Source organism: Rhamphochromis longiceps, linkage group LG14 (genome assembly GCF_057381845.1).
Source record: "Rhamphochromis longiceps isolate RC_006_pf linkage group LG14, R_longiceps_female_GT1.1, whole genome shotgun sequence".
NCBI classification, from domain to species: domain Eukaryota; kingdom Metazoa; phylum Chordata; class Actinopteri; order Cichliformes; family Cichlidae; genus Rhamphochromis; species Rhamphochromis longiceps.
The window spans coordinates 31530716-31553636 of record NC_140570.1 but is presented as its reverse complement, the minus strand read 5'-3'; the positions used below and the strand labels follow the sequence as shown (position 1 = coordinate 31553636).

The window sequence follows — 22921 nt, the reverse complement described above, 5'->3', positions numbered from 1 at the left end:
ACACTTTAGAGGGGGAGAGGCTATCCCCGCTATGGCGGGCCTACCTGAGGGTGATTAGATGCAAGGCCACAGTTGTTCAATGGACCACCCACTGTTTTTGTGTGTTAGCACATATGTGGCTGTGTGTAAGAGTACATGCCGAAGTGAAGCGCTGTTGCACCCCTGTGAGCTCTCACAAGTGAGTGACACCAGGCTTTAGGGCATTCTGACTCTGTTTGTTCTGCTCCCTCCACAGGGACCTCCATTAGCTCCAATTAGCTTTCACTTGTGCTCTCCCAGTCAGATGAAGCTGTGCATCCCATTTAAATAGCCTAGATAACCAATGCATACGCTCACACTATGTTGTGCAATTAACATAATACGCAGAAAGGCAGTTTCAGAATGGTAAGCTAGATTTCATTCAGGCAAATGAAAAATCCAGCCAAACCGTATCTACTAACACTGTACTCTTACTCAATTGGCTGCTCTTTTTTCCCCTCAGTGCTGAGAGATGACTTTCGACAAAACCCTACGGATGTAGTGGTGGCAGCAGGAGAGCCAGCAATCCTTGAGTGTGTCCCTCCCAGAGGGCATCCTGAACCCACCATCTACTGGAAGAAGGACAAAATTCGAATTGACGATAAGGATGACAGGATCACTGTGAGTATCGTAGCTATTTTTTTTAATAACGGGACAAAATAAGAAGAACTATTATCAGTGTCTACCGTGAATGTTGCTATTAGTGTCTGGGAACACAGGAAAGAGCTTTTGCTTCTGGAAATGTCTGCCACTGAGCACAGTTGGCTGGGCATTCATGTGTTTGAAGCCAGTGAGGGGGAAAAATGCTGCTTTTGTGTTGTCCAATGATTTGACAAGGACAGAATTCAGATGTGTAAAATGTACAAGCTTTTAATTTATGAGTTTTTTAATCTATTTATTTATTCATTTTATTTTTTTAGATTCGAGGAGGGAAACTAATGATCTCCAACACAAGAAAGAGTGATGCAGGCATGTACATCTGTGTGGGCACCAACATGGTCGGCGAAAGGGACAGCGAGACAGCACAAGTCACTGTATTTGGTAAGGATTGCTCCTTCAGGCCTCCTGAAATTTATCTTCTCAGTTATTTGGCAGAGTGACATCCATCCATGTTACTGTATACTCCTGAAAAGAAATACATTGAAGCCAAGTTTTCTCAAAGCTTAATAACAGTGTTTCTTTTGCTACACTCTCCCATCTGAGTTGCATGCAATCTGGAGCACATTTTTGTGTTGCTCATTAAACTGTCATGAGGTTATAAAGAGCCAGAGTGAACGGTAATAAATAGGTTAGTTCAATAAACGCCAGTTCTTATATTTCCAATAAAGTTACAGGTCCATTTAGTGCACTATTGCTGTATATTTGTGCCTCACGGAGGAACAGAAATATCAGATAATGAACAAAATATGAGTAATTAGAGGGATAATTATATAGGAACTGGGCAATGTGAGAAATAAAGCAAAGCCAAATCCTAACATAATGAAATTGTGCTTTTTTTTTGTGCCCATGCTGCAGAGAGACCAACCTTCCTCCGGAGGCCAATCAACCAGGTGGTCCTGGAAGAGGAAACGGTAGAGTTCCGCTGCCAGGTGCAAGGAGACCCCCAACCCAATGTACGCTGGAGGAAAGATGACATTGATGTTCCTCGTGGGAGGTATGTACTTTTACCGGAATATTCTCCAAATGGCAGCGCTTTAAGTAATGAGATGAATATAAGCAAGCAGTTTAAATTGCATGTGTGTGTGTGTCTGTCTGTCTAAATGCCAGCTTATGTGTTAAGTTCTAATGTGACAGACTGCACTTACTGCAAAGGCACTAGTGTCAGTCTAAGTGATTGTTTCAAACTAATGATAACTCACACTGCCAGCTCTCACCTGGTGTGGCTGCCAGGGAGCAATAAATACCCCATTAGGCTGTACACAATGCACATTAACCATTCTGAGGAAAAAAAAACATTCTACCTGTCGATGCCAAAAAAGTCAGGCAGTGTCTCATGTCATGGACGAGGTCTGCATGAAGACAAACAGATACGGAGCTAAACAATTAAATCTGACTGACAGGTAAGTGGGCACGGGATGCTGAAATGTAGACATTTAGAGAAGCAGAAAAAAAAATCTGCCAGGTTGTGTAACAGACAGGTAGAAACCGATAGAATGACAGGAGATACAAAGAGACAGAGTATAGCAGCTGACGTGACCCTCAAGTGTCTATGTACAGGTGCAGCTGTTCAGGGGAATTCTTGGCATAGACACCAGAAACCTGGAAGATAATCATTACCTCCTATACATGTTTAACCCCGTTCAGTTTGTGTATCATCACAGACATGATGCACACGTTTACTCACACTTGCAGAAATAGAAACCGATGTAAGGAAAAAGCAATAAAAGTCTACAATTTGGAGAGAAACTCTAGCACCACTGCCAACTTTAGGCTATCTGACTTCCTGTAAAAAGCCACTGACGATATAGTGATACTGTTCGTTCTGGGTCCTGCGTGTTGGCCTGTTTCTTCCCATGAGTCACTTGACTTACAGTCAAAAGCAGTGTCATTGTTAGAAGTGGACTTCAAAGAAACCGGTATACTGTCCCCAGCCAGCAGGCAAGTCACACACTGCTTGGGTCACCTCATAACACGTACACACAGTGGACCTGTCCTCTCTCAAGGCTAGCTGCAGAGCTGAGCGTAGGCGGGTTGTTTGTTTCTGATAAGGATTTGGTTCACTGGGCAGTGGGACATGAGCTCTGTGCCAAAGCAAACACATAAAAGTATTTCACTCATGTCTTTGATAGGGAGTTGGCTCTGGAAATGAGTTCATTTTGTACACTAATTAACAGATTTATAACGGAGTAGGATGAGTGTCATGTGCCTGCGTCCTTGCTAACTGTTCCATCCCTTTGAAGTTTGGCCTTATTTGGATACGATGCACATGAAAAAGATAATGCCAAAATTAATAAGAGATAAATATTGCAGTGTTACTAATTACAATATGTGAACGGTTGTTTTTTCTTGCTATATTTAATTCTCCCAGTTTTGCTTTGAAGCAGAAAAACAACCGTGAAGACAGACGATATTTTAATTCTGACATTTTCTTCTGCCTTTGTTGCCTGCCAAAAAGAAGACTGCATTGTATATTGTTAAGTGACGATCTGTTCCTGCTTTCTCTGCTGCTTATCTTCACTTAATAAACATCAAACAGAACTCCTTTTATTCTAATTAACAGAAGAGTGGTTAACATTCTCACTCAGGACTAGTGCCTAGTTTGCCTTTGGGCCACTCCAGCTGTATCGGTATGGGTTTCCATCACAGGAATGTAGATGACTAAGGATCAAGTAGTTCTATATGCAGTGGGAAGTGGTCTTTGATTGCTCTTTAACCGAAAAGGTTACAGTGTCCTTATTATTATGATAAGCTGTAGAAAGAGGGAGACTTAGCAAGGCCCGTCCTCTTTACCATTAAATTGTTTTAACTTTGCTGGTCCCTTTATGTACCTGCATCTCTATGTGGATGTCTCTGTGTGCTTCATTTATACTAGGAAGAAGGGAAATGGAGCTTCAGCTGAGTAAACAGGTTGTTAATATGCTCAGTGGCTCCAGCAGCCTCCCAGGCAGCCACACACACACACACACACACACACACATTGGCACATAGACATAAAGCATGCCAGGATGGCGCTGGCTTCGGTCTCTCTGTGGGATAGAAAAGAAGATAGAGACAGAATGGTTTCAATTAGAGGACAAAGACAAATGTGATGCTCGTTTACCACTGTTTGGGTATTTTACTGTGTTTGCAATAGAAAAATAAATAATTAATCACCAAAGAGCTACATCTACTCTGGGATACTAGTCAACAGCCCTTGATAGTGCAGTGTAATGAAATAGGTCAACTCTTCTGTTGTCGTGTCATTATACAGTATGATACTGAAACCCTTGTAATCTCCAAGTGAAACCTTTTAATTTACAGTCTGGCATATGTCAGAGGAAATAGCCTGAAACTGTAAATTTAAAGGTCAGAGGACAACAGCTGCAGTATAATGATAAAGAATCCAGATATTCCTTTTTCTTTTAACATTTACACTGAGTCTTGATCTTATTCTAAGTAAGATGAGAATTAGGTAAATTTATACACTTGTTATCTTTGGACTATTTTTTATTTTTTTCCCGGAAAGTCCAGCTCAGATAGAACTGATATTCCTGATGAACACACAGTTGCACCAATCCTTCTCTGCTGAATCCCAGAGAACCATGATCTGTAAGATGATAGAGTTAAATACATTACATGTGTTTACCACACATTAAATTACTTATAGGATGGTCACTTTATCCAAACAAAAAGACCAAAACAATAAGCTATAGCTAAAATGAGATCAGCCCATCTTTCTCTAGTTATGTTTTTCCTTTTGTTCTTTATCATCTGGGCTCCCAGATAGGAGTGGATTTTGCTGTCAGGTCAGAAAAAAAGAAACACTTCCACTTCCTCTATTGTTACACAGAAATTCAAACAGTGTGCTGAACTAATTAAACTAAATTTCAAGGTCTCTCTTAGGACAAGACCTAAATTATGAGCAAACCATTAGGTGTGCTGAAAAACAGTGGGTAATGGGGACTTTAATTATTACCAGCATAGGAGAAGAAAATTAACTTAGATGTGCTCCAGGTGGGATTAAAACCACTGACCAGTACATGTAATATTACAATTATCCAACTTCCTCTTTTTAAATGTGTTTCAAATTGAACTTTTTTTTTCTTTTCGTCAACACAAAGCATTTAAGATTCAGCTCAGATGGAAAAGCAGCATGTCCTCTCCAGGAAAAACCTCTTGCAGATGTCTTCAAGCAGCTGGATTTCTGCGCCTAAAATCCACACAGTAGTAGAGTCACCCATAATTTGTCAGAACTGACATAATTCTTATACATTTGTTTACGCTTAAGCAGTTCTTTCCAATTATAAAAATGTCTTGATGTGGATTAAATTAGTATCAGATTAATGTCCATCAGTTGGACGTTGTGGAGGAATCGTGCCAAAAGCACACAATAGCTTCTCCCACATCAGAGAGCCTGGAAATGAGTGCTGGCAAGCTTCATTTTTCAAAACAGAAAGGATTCTATTCTAGCACAGTCTATGAACCCCAGTGAAAAGACTTGGGCAGTGTGTATTATCTCCCGCTGCCTACTAGCAAAGTGTGTGGCCCATGTCTTTCCCTCCTTCGGTATAGCTCTCGCTCTTCATTTGCTTTGGAACCTTGTACCCTCTCCTGTGCCTTATCAGAGCCCCTTTGGTCCTGCAATCCATCTGTATTCAAGGCACCTTTCCCTGTTGACCTCCACAGCACAGCCCCTGCAACATTCAGCAGAAAAGCCTTTCTTTCTGACTCAATTCCTTCGTGGTGTGTTCATGTGTGGGGGTTCGTGTATGATAGAGATGTGTGGGTCATTCTTTTTGAGAGAGCTGTTAAAGCTAGTGTGACAGGAGTGCCTGTGTTATGCTGACCACCCAATTTCAGTGATTTCTCACCTCTGCAACTCAGCAGAATGAAAAGATGACAAGCTATGGTTCCTGTCTCCATTACTTGCCTTGATATATAAGTGGATACATCTAGTATTTATGAGTGGGTCTGTAAGGGGGTGGGTGAATGAAATATTATTCATTTGTTCAGGTGTATTTTCTTTAGGATTTCTTAACAGTAACTGTGTCACCAACTAAGCAAGCTAAATAGATAACTGACTAATAGTTTGTAACAAGAATATGACATTGTTATGCATTATTAAGAACATCTACTGGTAAGCGACCATAAATATGCCATCATATATCAAAAAAGGCCTCCAGGCATTGGTTAGCAAGGTCCAGTTTTATGTTTTTTCCATTAAAGCCATAGTGCCTGCTTTAAATAAAGTTTGAACTGCTTGCTAAGGCAATGGGGAGAAGAACTATTCAAAAAAACATAATAATGGTAAAAGGGTAATTTTTTCCCCACTAAACTGCCAACCTAATCATAAATTTTGGAATCTTGCTTAACCGTTGTGTGATTAAAGTTGGACACAGTGATGAATGTTAGTTGGACTGTTGTGAAGGCCCTTATCCTGCTAACACAAGAGGTGTGCCAGGGACCAAGGATTGGAGCTCTGGCTCAGGGCCTTAGTGAAGCAAGATGAGAAGCAATAGTGGTTAATTGATTCCCTCTTATGGGTGACGAGGCTTGGACAGGTATACTCCGGTTGCTTTGATCAGCATGAGGTAAAGTAGCAGTCAGATGGTGTAAAACTGGATCAGACTGTCAGAGCGAAATGGAGCAGAGAGGAGACTGTGTGTTAGAGCAGTGAGGCCAGAGAGCAAGCTGGAATTAGTCCTTTACTGTATCTGGAGTCTGACTCATGTGCTTAGAGTTGGCACACAACCCCTCTCCCTCCTCACAGTTCCGTTCACATGCACTCGCAGAGGCGAGGCAGATAAGATCCTCTCCTGTTGAATCATTTTGTAGACACACTCATCCAGTCATACATACAACCAAGATAAGATTCTCTTAATGTGAGTGAATTGGCACAAGACTGAGGGTCGAACATGGGTGACTGTGTTCGTGACAGACAGTTTAAAGGCAAATCCTCTAAGATGATCTGGAGGATTTTTGAGCCGTAATCCTTTTAAATTATGTCCAGTAAAGTTGTCATCTCTGTGCTGCTTTCTACATTCAGCATTCAACACATCAAGTTGCCAACTGAAAAATGCCGCTTTGTTTCGCCATTTGCTTACATTCCTATCACTCCTCATCTCCCTTCACGAGTGAATGACTCTACATATGGGAGGATATGTGTTTGATGATTGTATACACCATTCTCTGTGTGTGTGTGTGTGTCTTCGTATTTCTTCCATCTCTGGTTTAAAAAAAAATGGAGTCGAGCAGGGTGAACTTGGCTCTCCTATCCTTTCCACAGCACTTCTTCATGTGCAATTACATTCCTCCTCTAATAGAGAACAGAACTCTCCCCAAGTTCAGTCACAATAAAGAGCTACTGTTCCCTCTCTGTGCGTACGTACGTGTGCGAGTATGTGTGTGGGTGTGTGTGTGTGGCAACAACTGCCTCTTATCCGTGAGTATTTCCACTCATCTTGTCATTAAGGTTGATATCATATGGGAAGTTGATTACAGATTGATTGTACTCATGTTCCTCTAATAAGTCATGGACGGGCCTAAGGTCCTGTTTTGAGAGTCTGACAGAGATGGGACCAAGAACAATAAGAATGTTGTCCAATATGTGCATACCTGGGTTGTCCACAAGGCAAGGGCTCAGTCAAGACTGTGGGAACCTCTCTAAGCACTTTAGCTGTTACAGTAGCGTCTTTATGGCTGATTACATTGTCTATAATATGCATCAGTGCTCTTAATATATAAAATGAAAAGTGTAAAATCTTGCCGAAGGCATATATAATGTACTTTAGACTTTAAAAGATCACATAATTAGTAAAATTAAATAATTTGCTAAAGTCTAACGATGACTGCTGGGTAAGACCTCAGTCATACTAGTGCAAAAATAGGAGGGCAGCCTCAGTGTGACCAGGGAAAACTGATGGTTGATGAATGATTGCATTTCATTTTTTGGCTTTCTGGGATTTTGAGTAGTTGAAGTGACCAGCTTGCAACCAACAATTTTGATTGGTCCATCACTGTCTGACTTCAGTCCCTCTCAAACAAACTAGTGAAGGTTTCCAAATGATCACCATCAAATTCATAAATGCAGACACATTGCCAACATGTTGTAATCACTCTGAGTAAGTTGGAGTCAGTCTAGACCAATGAGCAAAACTCATCTGCGCTATCAACTAATGAAATGCACAAACCCAATTTGCTAAGGTTTGTGGTGGGCAATTTACTGTAAATTGCACTAAATTTAATACAGAAAAGCATATCTTATTTTGCACACGATATGTGAGAGGGGGAGATGTTATCAGAATGAGTGTGTAATTGACACCACTAGAAAGCTCAAAACTGTGAGCCCAGTGCCAAAACTTTGGCTTTGCCCTGATGCTCTTTACTTAGTGCTCACTTTGAGTGTTTAGAGAGAAGCTCCACATATTCCTGCTTCACAATGAGATTGGGATATTGTTGAAACAGAGAAGAACTGAACTGTACTTATTGGAGCATCTGAAATGCATACAGTACATACAAATGCATGTCTTCCTTTTTGTGTTTCAGGCTTTTAGTCACATTTGTAAATTTCTAAATTGGTACACAATGAAAACACATCTGAAAGCCTTTTATGAGCAGTTCACATAGAGAAACATCCATGTTTCTGTGTTATTCCATTTAATGTGTTAGTGTGTTAGATTAATGTCTGAATGTAACAGTATGTTAGGGTTAGGGTTTGTTAAATGATATATTTCCAGACTCATGCTTTCCACTTCAGACCTGGCAATCAAGACCAACAAGACAAACGGTAAACCATGCCAGCATTATAGTCCCCATCTACTTTGCACTCTTTGGGAAGCTCTACCACTTAACTGTAATATACAACATAAAATAATGTCAAAATACAACAGCACAAAATGCTGTCGGATTAAAGAATTATTATGACACTACAGTAGATTCCTGAAAAAAAAACAAATTTGCTCTGACAAGAGATTTTTTATTTATTTTTTGCGTTACTGCAGAGCATCGTCTGCAGCGTATCACCTTTATTATTATTATTATTGGGGTTTTTTAACACAGCTATAATTTTCCACATAGATAACTAAGGTTCATCTAGTAAATTAATGTTAATTCTGTAACATACAGCATCAGTGATGCAGTGAATAATCTCACATTAACATTGATGTTTTCACTCAAGAGTGTGTGTCTTCCTCTCTATTAACCCATCACAGCAGCTGTAACATCAGTTGAAAAACAACAAACCGTGTGCGTAACATTTCTTTTGAAAAGCCTTTGTAGCTGCAGGATATGTGACACCAGTGATGGTACGCAACTCCAGGTCATTTTCTCAAAATGCAGAAAAACCAAAGCAGTTTGTGTATTTGGGGACATGGCACAGTAGCGCTAATTTCATTAACACATAGACAGCTTAGGATCTGCCAGTAAAAAATATTTTGTGTTCTTCTACACGTGCATGCCAGCTGTTATACATAGATTCCAGATTTATATAGTTTGTGGTAAAGCAGCTCAGGATAAATCCTGTTCTCCACCTGATTCTCGGTTCTCAGGACTACAACTAGTTCCCTATAATTTTTAACAGAAGAGTTCCCCCTTATGTAATAGACATATTTCTTTGTCTTCAGCCTACTCTTATTTATCATTTATCAGCAAATTTGTGCTGCTCTTGTTAGAATGATGGTCAGTAATGAAATTAATTACCTGCATCTGTTTGTTTCTAAATTTATACATCTGCCCAATTTAGATCTGGCCCAGTCTGTGTGGATTCTGCCAGGTCTAGTAGTAGCACGCTGGTACAGCGCTACACGTTTGACGTAGATGCCAACATATTTGCAACAGTCTGCAACAGATTTGAGTTTCCTCACAGTTAATCATAGTATTATCAGAAACAGATTGTATTTAAATGCCAGCTTGACCCTGTTCAGTCAAAAACTGATAGCAGACTTACTTTGTCTTATTGCCGTTTTATCACATTCTTGATGCACCAATGTGAGTGTGAAGAAACGAACTCATACAGGTGTCGGACCTGGACCCTTCATTCAAAGTGACCATTTAAAAAGCAAGAAGATTGTAAGTTGATTCACACTGTCATAATAATTTTAGTTGCGCAGTGGTCTCTAAACACTATTTCTGTAGTGTAGCTGTAGCCTAACAAATAGAAACTGTAGCTCTGAGTGTGACAACACAGAGAAAAGGGACAGATTTACCATTAACTACTGAACGCTTTTGAATGTGCTAGATAATTATTAGTTATATACTAAGTAACCACTGTTGTGCCACAGACATATATGTATACAACTCCCGTACTTTAGAGATGTGCCTTTGGATCCTATAGTTAAATCTATAATGAATGTATTTTTTTAAACTCATATGAAAGATTCCTACAAATAGCTGAAAGCAACAAACACAATGCCAGTTGCTTTTAATGTTTTCTCAAATCTATGTTCATTATTGGTGAGTCCTTCTGTGCTGACAAAACCTTTCAGAAACGATTGAGACTGGTCTGGCCAGTGTTAAAATGTGAGAAACAAGGTGAAAGCGCATGTCGTGCAAGAAGTTTGAGAGCCAGCCTCGGTTGAGAGTCGTTTTGCGTAGCTTGATTGAAAACGGTGGAAACTATGTGTTATTCACTTGCTCACCTCTCCTTTTGTTCAGGAGTCGTGTTGTTTTGCATAAGCCCTAACTTGTCCCACCACTCTTTCACCTTTTCTTCCAAGTAAGGAAATCACGTTGATCCTTACCATCCGGAGGGAAGGTACTGGAGGATGCTTTCTTTATTAGCTTGTTTGTTTTTCATCTGACAGCAAGCTTGCCACAGAATGTGCTGCCTCATTCCTCTGGATGCCACGCACTCGGTTTCAACAATAAATGCTTTATGCACATCCCCCACTCTTACCTGAACTGTACATCACTTCTCTCTAGAACAAAGCAGTCAGTCATGACTCAGTCAAATAATCATTATGGCTCCTTAAATACATGTGTGGAGGGGTGGAACAGGCATAGTTGAGGAATTTACTTCAATAAAGCTGCCATTGAATGCTTGCTGAGGAAATGTCATAACAGCAGGTAAAAAAAAAATAGACATGGATAGACAGGATAGATTAGTTTTGCAGCTGCCAGTGGAAAACAGCCATCAGTGCACCTGATGGTTGAGCAGAGAGGTGTTTTCCACTCTCAGGGAAATGGACCATATCATACTCTTACCTTAGTTACAAAGTACTACTGTTAAACACTGTTTGTCCTTATATCCAAACTTCAATTGTGGTATCCAGAGTAAATGTTATCCTCTTTTTTTATAAAAAAAAACAAACACACTTAAAAGTATAATTTCATTTTTTATTGACGATCAAAAGCCAAACTCAAAACTTTACACCTTTAACTAGTATCATCTGTAAAGCCAAAGCCTTATATGGTGTATTTCTCTGTGTTGTAAAGTTCTATTGTTATCAAAAAACCATTAAAAACACATAAAACAGTCAAACTGTTGGACTGGGTAGTATTTTTCTTCATTACAGAGAACATGACCAGTGTAGTTTGTTCAGAAACAACTCTGCTTTGGCATTTTCAATCTCTGTAGGGTTTGCTCTGTAACGCAGACATTGCGGTTCTTTATGTGTTTTTAATAGTTGTTGGAGTGCAAGTGTGGAGCTTTATAGCACATGGGCATGTGCTATAATAAAAGAGTAATATGATGTCAGGCTTTTTCTTTAAAGCTCCTGTGTGGATTTGAAAAAGTCTGAAAATCTTTTGCAGACTTTGCAGACTTCGACAATGATCCCTCTTCGACAGTGGTGTTGACTTGGTTGGATCTTATGAAATTGTATTTTTTAACTCTTGAAATAATTATTTCATGGTGTGCTGTGAGTTATATTATATGACAGCTAAAACTCTTTCAGGCCCTCATTCATTCTTTTTAAGAAATTACCAGATGTTGCTGATTTGCTCACTTGTAGTAGTTGCTGTCTCTCTCATTTATTATTATTCTTTTTTTTTCAGCCTAATGATGCCCTCCCTTACTGGCACAGGCATTTATATGTGCCTCATACTCAAATTGACAGTGAAAAGCTATTAAATAACAATTCAACACATTGAATCAACTTCACATATTATGTCTGCTTCATTTGTCATGAAATAACAAGGGAACAGGCCTCACCTGACCACAAATCTGCTTGTCAGTTAATTGTCCAGTTAATGCAGATTTTTTTTTGTAAAGCCTGTTTAATTAAAGCTGGAAGTCTGCACTTTAACCAGATACTGGATGTTTAATCCGTTTAATTTGAAGTCCACTGTGGCAGTATACAAAGGCAAAAATACAAAAATTGTGACTTTGTCCAACAAATTATTGAACTAACTGCACTGCATCAGTTCTACCAATATTATTGTTTTCTACATGCTAATCTTTTAAAATATCTGTAATCACATTCTTGTCTAATGCAGATCTAACATTAATCTTTTGAACTGATGCCTGTTTTTGGCCTCTGTGAGTGACAGACTGTGGACAGGGAAGGACTGTCAGCCTGACAGACCACCATCACACAGCACTACCACCCCTCAACTAACATACTACTTACACACTGCCAGAACAGGCACCCTCTTCAATTACAGACTGCAAAAACAAACCATACCAGCATTGCCGGCTTGTCAACTACCATATAATTCACAAAGGTCTGCAGACACACATCAACACAAATATTTGACTACCACAATGAAATTGGAAACAACCTTTCCCTGCTATACTTGATATATTGATTCAGTCAGTTAACATGTCTTACACTAAGAAAGTGTAGTGTCGATAAAAATCATATGGAGCTGAGACACACACACACACACACACACACATGTATATATACACACAGTTATTGAAAAACAGCTCATGAATATTGCACAGGTTTTGAGCGTTTCCAATTGAATGAATACGTCTCTGTGTATTGCCGTCATTGTTGAATAATTGATCCTGCTCCTTGCGATCTCCATTTGTCAAAACGACCAGTTTTGCTTCCCTGTACCACTCCAAGAGGGGAAAACCTTTAACATCTATTGTCATACAGTTCTAAAAAGAGTTTTACTTGGTTAATGCTTCTTTTTCATAGCATTTGAATTAAACGATGATCAGGCAACTTGAATATTAGTGTTATGTTTTTGTTAACAGGTATGAGATCAAGTATGACAAGGAGGACTATGTGCTGAGAGTGAAGAAGGCTTCCATTAATGACGAGGGCACATTCACCTGTGTCGCAGAAAACCGTGTGGGCAAGCTGGAGGCCTCCGCCACCCTCACAGTCAGAGGTATGAAACAGATATATATCAATTCAAACAATTAAATCAATCAGTTAAAAACACACAGAGAAACTGTTGAGCGTATTGTTCTTATTCTTCTTATATACAAAGATGAAGTTTTGGATTGATAATTCACTCGTTACTGTCCCCATTACACAAGTGGAAATGCAGAATGCTGAGTACTATAGCCAAGAGAGATGTAGGCAGTCCATGAATCTGTTTAATTATTTACATTTCCAAGTGCAGCGTCGACACACTCTGCCACCCTCCCCCTGTTGTGGTGGCCTGCAAGCCACACTGCCCTCCATGCTGTAACCACCCAGTCAGCAAAGCCATTTCACAGATTACTGGTGCACACCACACCTGGGGTTTGCAAGGTTAATAAAATCATTCCAACCATTTTTTTTTCTATTTTCACCACTCTTCTTCCCATTAAAGTCGAGTGCTTAACGTCTCTGTGGAGCGCTTTACAGCGACACAGAGGACCAGAGGAGGTAAAACAAGGTCTTGGTTGACTACTTGTTTATGAATCCAGATTCGTGAGAGCACCACCTAAGTTTTTTTGTTTACTTCACCATGAGTACCCATACGGCAATGCAGAGGAAACATTGGGAACAACTACCAACAACTACTTCTCTGTGACACTTTCAGAAGACTCATCCTTTGGATATAACCTACATGCCTGACTTTTTTTTTTGGTTCTTTTTCCTCCTCTTTCCTTTTTTTGGGTTCTGTTCATCAGCATTTATGGCAAACACATCTTTGCCTCGCTACTACAAACATACACCACCCATAGAATTGTAGATTTCATTATTGCAGAGAAGGTCCAGCAGTGTATTTGTCCCTGAGGAGCAATAATGACTGCCCACACTGAAATTTGAATGCAATTTAAGACTTTTGACTACCAGTGGGTATTCACATCAGATGGCCTCTGTCATTCAGGGGTCTGAGAAACAGATGATGGGAGCTCATCAGCAAAACTGTCCAGTGGGCAGTGGACAAAACCTACTGGATCCTCTCTTTGTAACGCTTACACTGTGCTAGAAGTGTGTTTGCCCAACACAACATGTCATTCATTCTGATTTTGATTTCCCTTGTCTTATTTTATTATGTTCTGTTCCTTTTGTGTTGTTTTATGTTTGTGCGTCTGTGTCTTAATTTGTTTCTTTTGTGTATCCACTCCACCATTGTCGTGTTTCCAGCTCGCCCCGTCGGTAAGTACCCATCCTTCTGATTTGATCCCATGCTGCATGCCTTCTCCATACACCCTGTTGCATTTGACTGCTTGACAATCACTAACCATCGCTTTAACATTCCTGTACTTGACTAACACATTTGTTGCATAAGTTGTCCTTTCCTTTCAGTTGTTTTTTTTTTGTACATCAGATACTTGTGAGATATTTGCAGATTTTAGAGCTGTATCTCTTTTCGTTAACTGGCTCTTGTATGTACTTTAGAGTTCAGAAACTATACTAAAACTTTTCTGTCTATACATCAGATATAGATTTAGACAAATCCTTTTTTTTTGTTCTCTCCACGCTGTGCTCTTTAGCATATCCAGTTTAAAATGAATGAATGAATGAATGAATGAATAAATGATGTTTTCTAGTGGCAGTTCTCAGGTTTAATTTCAGGAGTGTTAGGTACATAGAAATTCCTTGATGCTTTACGACTTTACTAGAAATGCTTTCCCGTGGATAAACAGCTGTCCTAAACTTTGCATTGTCACAAAGTTACTATTCATTTTGTATTTTTATCGCATATACTTGAGCTCTACTCGCAGCTGATGAATATTGCGTATGTTGCTTTATTATTATAGATCAAGGCTTATGTTAGCATTGTTCCTCTAAACTGAAGGTTCTTTAGATTGTAGTCTCTATTCTTTACAGTGAAAGAGTGGGCTAGCAGTGTAATTGACTCAGACATTGTCATCTCATATGGTCCAGAATGTGTTTAACTTGCGAGTCTTGAGGCCATCTGTGGATTTTTGGATCACAGAGCTGAGATCTGTTTAGTTTTGATCAGCTTCTTTCCTTCTGAGCCCAAGAACACCGGTCTGGGAATGTCGTTTTATTTCCCAATAGATTGGTGTAGGTCAACAGAAAACCACATTTGGCACACTTCATATGTGAGATTGTTAGAGGGAGTAAGTGAAAATTGGCATCTTGAGAGAAAGACGTGCTTTTGAGTGCAGAAATGGGAAGAATGCAATAATGAGAAATATGCAGGAGGAGAAAGAAAGGGAAAAGAAGTGTGTGTCAAGACAAGCTTGACTGGTAGAAAAAAACAGACACTGCCTCAATGGCAGGACTTTGGTTGGCAAAACAGCAGTGGCGGTTCTCTGATTGTCAAACTGTCAGTTTCCAAGAAGATGGAGGAAATTACACATTCACTCTGCCTGTGGGAAGAGACAGTAATTGCTGTCAACTTTTGAATAAAATATGATTGAATGTTGGATTTTAAAGGAGGAAGAAATATTTGTGCTTGAGTGTGCTGAATGGATCGCTGTCTCTTTGTCCATTTGTTCTTTTCACCCTGACTGCTGTTTTATGCCGAGCCCTCTCCAAGCCAGGCAGATGTGACTTGTCATGAATTAAATATGGGCCCCTGATCGTGTGTTTCCTTAGGAGGGAACAGGAAGGAGCTTCTCATATGTCATTAAGGGTTTCTGAATAAAAAACAGGGCCAATGTCTGCTAGCCCTGAGCCAAGCTGTGAAACTGTCGCACACTAACTTCCCCTTGATTTGTCGAAAGTTTTGATCTGTTCTTCTCCATTGGACCCTGTCTACCTTTTGGTCATTCTCAATCACATTCCCCATGACTATTTTATTCAAATATAATTTAAAGATAGAAAGAGGGATGAAAAGTTGTGAAATATGTAGTTGACTAATAGAAAAGCAGTAAAGACAAAGCCGAGCCTTTTTGTTTAAATTGCAGTTTTAACTGGAGTCACCAATCACACAACTGAGATAGGATGGATTGGATGTTTTTGGCACTTATTAGTAAATCTAACAGTTTAGCACACTTGCACATTAGGAAGCTTAACCATTAATAAAAAGATATCTCAGAAAATGCCCCCAAGATATCTGTGGGTCATGACAAAACTGGTTTCCAAACAGATTGCTTCCTTTTATTTGGTATGTTAACATTGGCTGTAGATAAAAGAGGGTGTTTTTTGGTCTGCCTTTGGAAACAATGAGTCATACCTGAAAAACAGTTCAAAGCATAAGAATTCAGGCCCATTTAACATGACTTTAAATCATAAATAGTGGGGAAAAAAGGAAGTAAGCATCCTTTTTCTGCTTAAGTGTGTAAATAAGTCCATGAGAATGGCAAACAAAGAGTCATTAATGGGAATTGAGAAAGTGACAAAGGACCATGCTGGGTAGTACAGTGATAGGAGGCATTCTGTAAGGTGTGAAACCACATTTTAGTGAGTTGTTAATAATGCAGTGTGTGGTATGGAATGGAGCAGAGAAGGGAGGGAACTAAGACCTTGCCAGAGCAGGATTTAAGAGCTCTGTATCAGGCCCAGCATTGTGAGAGCCACAAGATATCCAAGCAGCAGAAGGCCAAACGGCAAAGCAGTAAATCTGTTGCCATCTGCACCATTCCCAACTGTGTGTATCTTTGACAAATACACACGCCCAAAAAGGGATTACATGATGAAACCAGCCAAATGGGAAGAGTTTGGCCTTACTGGAACCAGCTGGCTTATCAGAGAAAGGACTTAGAAGAAATCAAAAGAAACAGAAAGAGTGCAAGATGTTGCATTGCAACAATTCTTGTCAGAATTTTGCAGAAGTCTTGGTGTTTCTCATTGTGTTTCTGCAAAGAAAATGGTCCCTCTAATCCACTCTCTGTGCTTATTTGATAGTATGGCAGTGACTCAGGGCCCTTAATGTGTTGACTTTCATTATCTCTGCAGGAGCTGTGTTTCCTCTGTAAGAGTTTTTGATTTTTATCTTGGCAAACATGGCTCTTGTCAACATGACCCTCAATGACACACCGAAGAAACAAGTAGAGGCCCTGGGTCAGGCAGTAATTTACTCAGATAATTAAAATGCTTTCTTGCACTTGTACCGATCATCATCTATCAAATGATAGATTATTATGTCTGGATACTAAAGTTTTTCATGCATAAGGACACATGCTATATCCCTTTTTTGTGCCATCTATGCACTTGGATTATGTCAGCTTTTGCTTGTTAAATATCTCATTAAAAAGCAATTGAAATATCTGTGAAACAAAGTTTGGTGTGAAATTCTCCCTCCTTCACCTGGTGTCACGTAACGGTCAGAAAGCAAAAACGGCAGCACTGCACGCCAATAGAAGTTGTATCCAGTCCGCTGTCTTTGTTATTGACCTGCATCTGTCAAGTTGTCAGTCAGAAATGTCTCACTGTTCGTCTAGCTGCTGATAAACGTGTGAATGTTAACTGAGAAAGCTTCACAGTACAGTTTCAGACTTTGATAGCTTTTCAAGTGTTAGCTTGTTGTGTGGTAAACACTGAAGTAGTCTTTTCTTTCTCTCACTCACTTTTGATACAGCTTTGATCAGAAGTTGTATCAAGCTGCTCACAATCTTGACTTTTATATGAGATGCATTCTGATGCAGAGTAAACCCTCCATATGGAAAGTCAGACACAATTAACCCTGTCTATTCCTGTTATAGTTTTCGATGTTTCCAGGGCATGGGTGTGCCTATGTGTTGTCTCAGATCTAAATGCCTTTGTGACTGAGACGCTTCCTTGTGTGAATGCCACTGTGACTGTCATTCATTCAGCTTCAGTCTCACCTGGATGAATGGCCAGCCTTGTTACCATGGCAGTGAGAGTCATGATAGTCACTGGTGTTCAGAGCAAAAGACAGATATGATGCTGCATGGAAGCTCTGTACAGCACTCCCATTTTGATTTTACCATGTGGTATATTGCTTGTTTTTGCTTGAAGTCCTTAAGCCTTAATGTTCGGCTTCACTATGCACCGCAGGTCCTCTAACACTGTTGTTCTGGCCCTTTGACTTCAGCTCCTCCCCAGTTTGTCATCCGTCCAAGGGACCAAATCGTGTCACAAGGCCGTACTGCTACCTTCCCATGTGAAACCAAAGGAAATCCACAACCTGCTGTCTTCTGGCAGAAGGAGGGGAGTCAGGTACAAACACAGACTAATCCAGTTTAATGTTGTTTTTTAATTAATTTTTCATTATTATTTTTTACATGTGAAAACATATCACTCTCTTTTTAGGCGGGATTTATTATCTACCGTACATCTGGCGTTATCAGGTTTCGATTCTACCAACTGTACACACAGTCATTGTGTTTTTTGGATTCCCCTGCTTTGCGCACACACACACAGACAGCACTTCTACACTATCTGCGATCGGTATCTTTACCACAGACACATAGATACACCTTTGTTCTCAGGATCCGCCAAATCAAAGTGTGCCTGGCAAAGTGCTAATTGGTTTTCTGTGACCCTGTACTGATAAGAACGATCCTAACCCTCACTCAAGCAGATAACCCATTCAAATACCTGGGTGTCCTCACAACGGTCAACAACAGTGCCAATTAGGAACCTGTTGAGGCTTGTAGATGAGCCACAGATATGATTCAGCTCTCGCTAAGGTTGAAACACGCTCACGCATAGCCTGTAGGCCAACAATTAGAACAGAGTTTTCTGAAAACAGTGAACAGAAGTGAGACGCATGCTTACAACTTTGCACAGGTATGATACTCAAATAACAATATGTTACCTAAAGCATTGTGAGTCAGTGCTATTGAGTAATGTGAACTCAAATTTTGTGTGTGTCTCACTTTGTCATTAAAGTTGAGGCTTTTCAAATGACTGTTCGTTCTTGACATTTCTGCACTTGTTGGCACTTGTCCTTGTGTTTATTAAAGCTTTCTATTCTTTATCCTTACTGTGATGTGATGTGATGGTATTTGTTAAAGCTAATTAAGTATATTAGTTAAATAACATTAATGCATTTCTTCCAGTTGAACATCTCATATGTTCTGGAGACCCATAGAGTCTAATAGAAAAGAAACTGTGCAGTTTGCTACATGTAAGTGATTAGATGTAATTCAATCCAGCTGTTTTTGCTGGTTCCCTCTGGGGATCCTAATAAAAGAGTACAGGAATAGCTGGGACAAGGTGGGAACTACTCAGAAAGAAGTACTTTTTTCTGTGTCATTAGTCGTCTAATTCTGTGTATTTACTCTGAAATGTGTTACGCTGATTATGTCTTCCTTTCTAAATTCAAGATTACATTATATTTAATAAAGTCTAATTTACATGAGGTGGTCTCCTTTTAAAAAAAATACATTTAAAAAAAAATCTCAAAACCACTGTGGAATTGAAACAGAGAGGAAAGTGGTCATGAAGCCAACAAGAGCAAAAAGTTCCCTTCCTAAGAGAGTGGAGCCACTGGCTTGGCCCAAGAATAAGTATGAAACCAAGTCATCAAACATGTTTTGCAGCTCGTGAAGTCGGTTCACATAGTCAAAGAGAGAATTGTTCATGCTGTGATTACACTAATAGTCGGATGTGTTTGCATGTTAGTGTGCACAGTATATGTGTGGATTCAATGGTGATGGATGTGTGAGCATTTTTGTAATTCTTCCAGGTTGAACTGCTTCCATGTTCTCACTAATTGGCTGTTTGTTCCATTTCCTGCAGAATTTGCTCTTTCCCAACCAACCCCAGCAGCCCAACAATCGCTTTTCGGTGTCGCCCAGTGGAGCCCTGACCATCTCATCTGTGCAGCGGGCAGATGCTGGTTACTATATTTGCCAGGCCCTGACCGTTGCAGGCAGTATCCTCGCCAAGGCTCAACTGGAGGTCACAGATGGTGAGGAAAACCTGACGTGTAACTTCTGCCATGCCAGCACACTACTACACACTGACACATTGCTTAGTACCACTGCAGATGGGGTGAGGCAGGTGAACCATCACCAAACAAATTACTTATACTGACACTGATGGCATCTGACTTGAGTTTGTCAGCTTTTAGCTACAACACGGCTATTGCCTGGTTAAGTGCAAGTAGGAATTTGGCCTTCAAGACCTTTGTGTGTGCAGTAGGTGCACAAGTACAAATGAATTTTTTAAACAGTCAAAGTGCAAAGAAAATTCAACTACTGTTGAAGAAATGTCAGTATGTCCATAACCTTCAGTTACTGTGTTTTTGCTCTGTGCACTTATTTCTTTCTTTCCTGATGCAATTTAATTAAAAATGCCTCGTCTTCCTATTGGAAAGAAAATAGAGCATTGCCCTTGAGTTTGTTCAAGTTTAATGGTCAGCGGTTTGGTGAGTGAGGGAGCCACATGTTTGTGTATGAGGGCGGGAGCAGGAGAAGGAGACTGATAGAGTGACAGTGGCTTTCTATGAAATGAATTATTTTTGTCTTGCTAGGCGCGGGAGCATCTAATCAGCTATTGTGATGGCAAGATAGACGGCTATCCATATGTCGGCTAAAGTACCTGCTAGCAAAAAGATTAAAAACACAGCATGGGCATTTTTTTGGTTTTGTTTTGCAGTCGGGTGCAGGTACATAATTGAAAGTGCCCTTCAAATTCCTGCTTATCACTTTTTCAGCTGTATTTGTATTTTTATTTAAACAAACATTTTGTACACATGGCATGCGGGTTTAACAGTCACAAGTGTTAGAACTCTGATTGGGCTTTAAATTCTTTATGAGTGTCTCAGACAGACTGAAGAACTCTATCAAAGTCTTACAAAGAAAGATACAGATATCCTTTTTGGATATTAGTGATACTACTTCCAGCTCACAATTGGCAGTACCAGGGCCACAGGGTGATCAACTTAATGGCAGTATAGTGGACAGGTGGTGGCAACAAATAGGATGTCTCCATAACTCAGTGTAGACAGTATGGTGAAAAACACATTCACTTTGGAATGAAATGTGTAGCATTGTTATAGTTAAGGTATTTTAATTCCCACTTTTATTTTTGCCAAGATATGCTATTGAAGACATGTTAGCAAAATGAATAAAATCAGTGGAAAAGGAGGAAAGAGTGTGGTGTGGGTCAGGGTGAGGTCATGGCCACACCTGCTGCAGTCTTCATGTGATTTACTGCCCGGAGTCCCGCCAGCAGTCTGTGGAGTTCAAGGAGATCTGTAATGAGAAATTCCTGATCCAGAGACCCAAGGCCTTAGTCGAGCTTTGCCTCCTCCCTTTGTCACTCCCACATGCCATGGACACATAAATTAAACGCATCAAACCCCTTGACCAAACCATGCCTTCTGTTTGCGCTTTAGCTTCTGTCAAACCGAGTCTTACAGCAGTGTACTGTACTAAGTAAGGACTGCATTAATGTGAGGGACGTTGCTTTAAACATCTTTTAACAAACATGGATGCACATTATAATTTAATGCATCTTAATTTGACAAACTATGCTATCAGAAGACAAACTGTATCTTACTGAGTCCCTGGCTAGAAGCAAATGCTTTGAATCGTCTCTTGGCTGGATTTCAACTTTACATTATTACTTTTGATTCATTTGATCACATTTGCCCTACTTACTTATTATAGAGGCCTAAAAACAAAAAGGTGGAATTAATGTAGTATATTTGGCTGGTGGATAACATATCAGGTTTCTCTCCACCTTCTTGACCCGAAGCATCTACGAAAGTAGAGAGAATAATCTGGAAACACTTCCTTTTATCAGATGTAACTGCGGGACAGAAACTAGGGTTGCAAGCGAGGTGTGATAATGTGTTGAAAGGTTACTGAGGTACTTGGTAATTAGCCCCTGCAGGTCTGACATCATTAATCCATACTTTCTAATTAATGTAGGTTCTGCGAAGCCAGGGGGACTCCACATTATTCAACTCTAAATATATAAACTGCCTTTGTGCTACAGTACTAAATCTCTGAGATCGCCTCTGACACGTCCCCTATTTTACAGATGTTACCCAAAGGCTTTTCTGGCACATTAAAACAAATGAATTTGCTCATATAAATGGAATCCATCAAAGTTGTAGCATTTAAATTGAAACTGGAACCAAATAATAAAAAAATTAAGGTTGCCTTCTCTGATTCTTTTGAAATAAAGAGTCCAGTTTCCGTACTTTCTAAAATTCACCTTTTATTGTGCCCCACACTGCACATAATGAAGTATTTATCTGAACCATACTGGCTCAATAGGCCAGTGTCTCACCGCCAAACTGTACCACAGAGTCTAGAGTAGTGTGTAAAAATAAAGCTACCCAGGCAGTAACTGGAAACCGCTTAGCATCCCTCTGCCACATCAATGAAAGAAGAAAACACTACTCAGCTTTTCTTTCCTGGAAATACAGGAATCATTGTTCTGTGGCACAATTACAAGACCTGCAGAGAAAATAGTCTACTTTATGATAGATACCAATATCCGCCCCCCGCTGTGTGTTTTATAACCAGTGCTATCACTCAGTTTATTTTATAGTCATGCGCATTATATGAGCATCATCATTCATCTGAACTACAGAATATGGATAACACTCACATTTTCCTCTTTGTTTCACAGTGCTCACAGATAGACCTCCGCCTATTATTCGCCAAGGCCCATCCAATCAGACCCTGGGGGTTGACAGTATGGCGCTACTGAAGTGTCAGGCTTCAGGAGATCCTATCCCCTCAATCAGCTGGCTGAAGGATGGGGTCAGTCTACTAGGAAAGGACCCCCGCATGTCGCTGCAGGAGCTGGGCAGTCTGCAGATCAAAAACATCAGGGTAAAAGATTTTAGTGTTAAAGTCACAGTTACTACTACTAACTGCTACTATGTGTTAAAAGTTTTGTGCTTTCTTTGTAGCAGAGCTTAAAACCAGCATTAACATAAAATGTTAATGCAGTTATTTGCAACCGCATGGTCATGTTTTCAAGACTCCAGGATACAAGGTTTTTCCAGTGGGCATACAAGAAGTACCAAACCCCCCTGTTTAACCTGCATGATTGTATCACTTAGTGGCATGGTAGCTCCATTTGAG

General features: G+C 39.9%; 1 protein-coding gene across 9 annotated transcripts in view; it reads left to right on the top strand.

Moving 5' to 3' along the window:
• robo2 (roundabout, axon guidance receptor, homolog 2 (Drosophila)) overlaps positions 1–22921 on the top strand; it is a 155017-nt gene that overhangs the window by 94814 nt on the left and 37282 nt on the right. For 7 of the 9 annotated variants that reach the window (XM_085379668.1, XM_085379665.1, XM_085379664.1 and 4 more), the window contains 8 exons: positions 482–639; positions 939–1059; positions 1534–1672; positions 12803–12939; positions 14133–14144; positions 17959–18083; positions 19611–19782; positions 22461–22666. In XM_085379668.1, the coding sequence (XP_085235794.1) occupies positions 482–639; positions 939–1059; positions 1534–1672; positions 12803–12939; positions 14133–14144; positions 17959–18083; positions 19611–19782; positions 22461–22666 (1070 nt within the window). The remainder of the gene's footprint in view (positions 1–481; positions 640–938; positions 1060–1533; positions 1673–12802; positions 12940–14132; positions 14145–17958; positions 18084–19610; positions 19783–22460; positions 22667–22921) is intronic. The other 2 variants (XM_085379670.1, XM_085379666.1) reach the window with 1 other exon arrangement.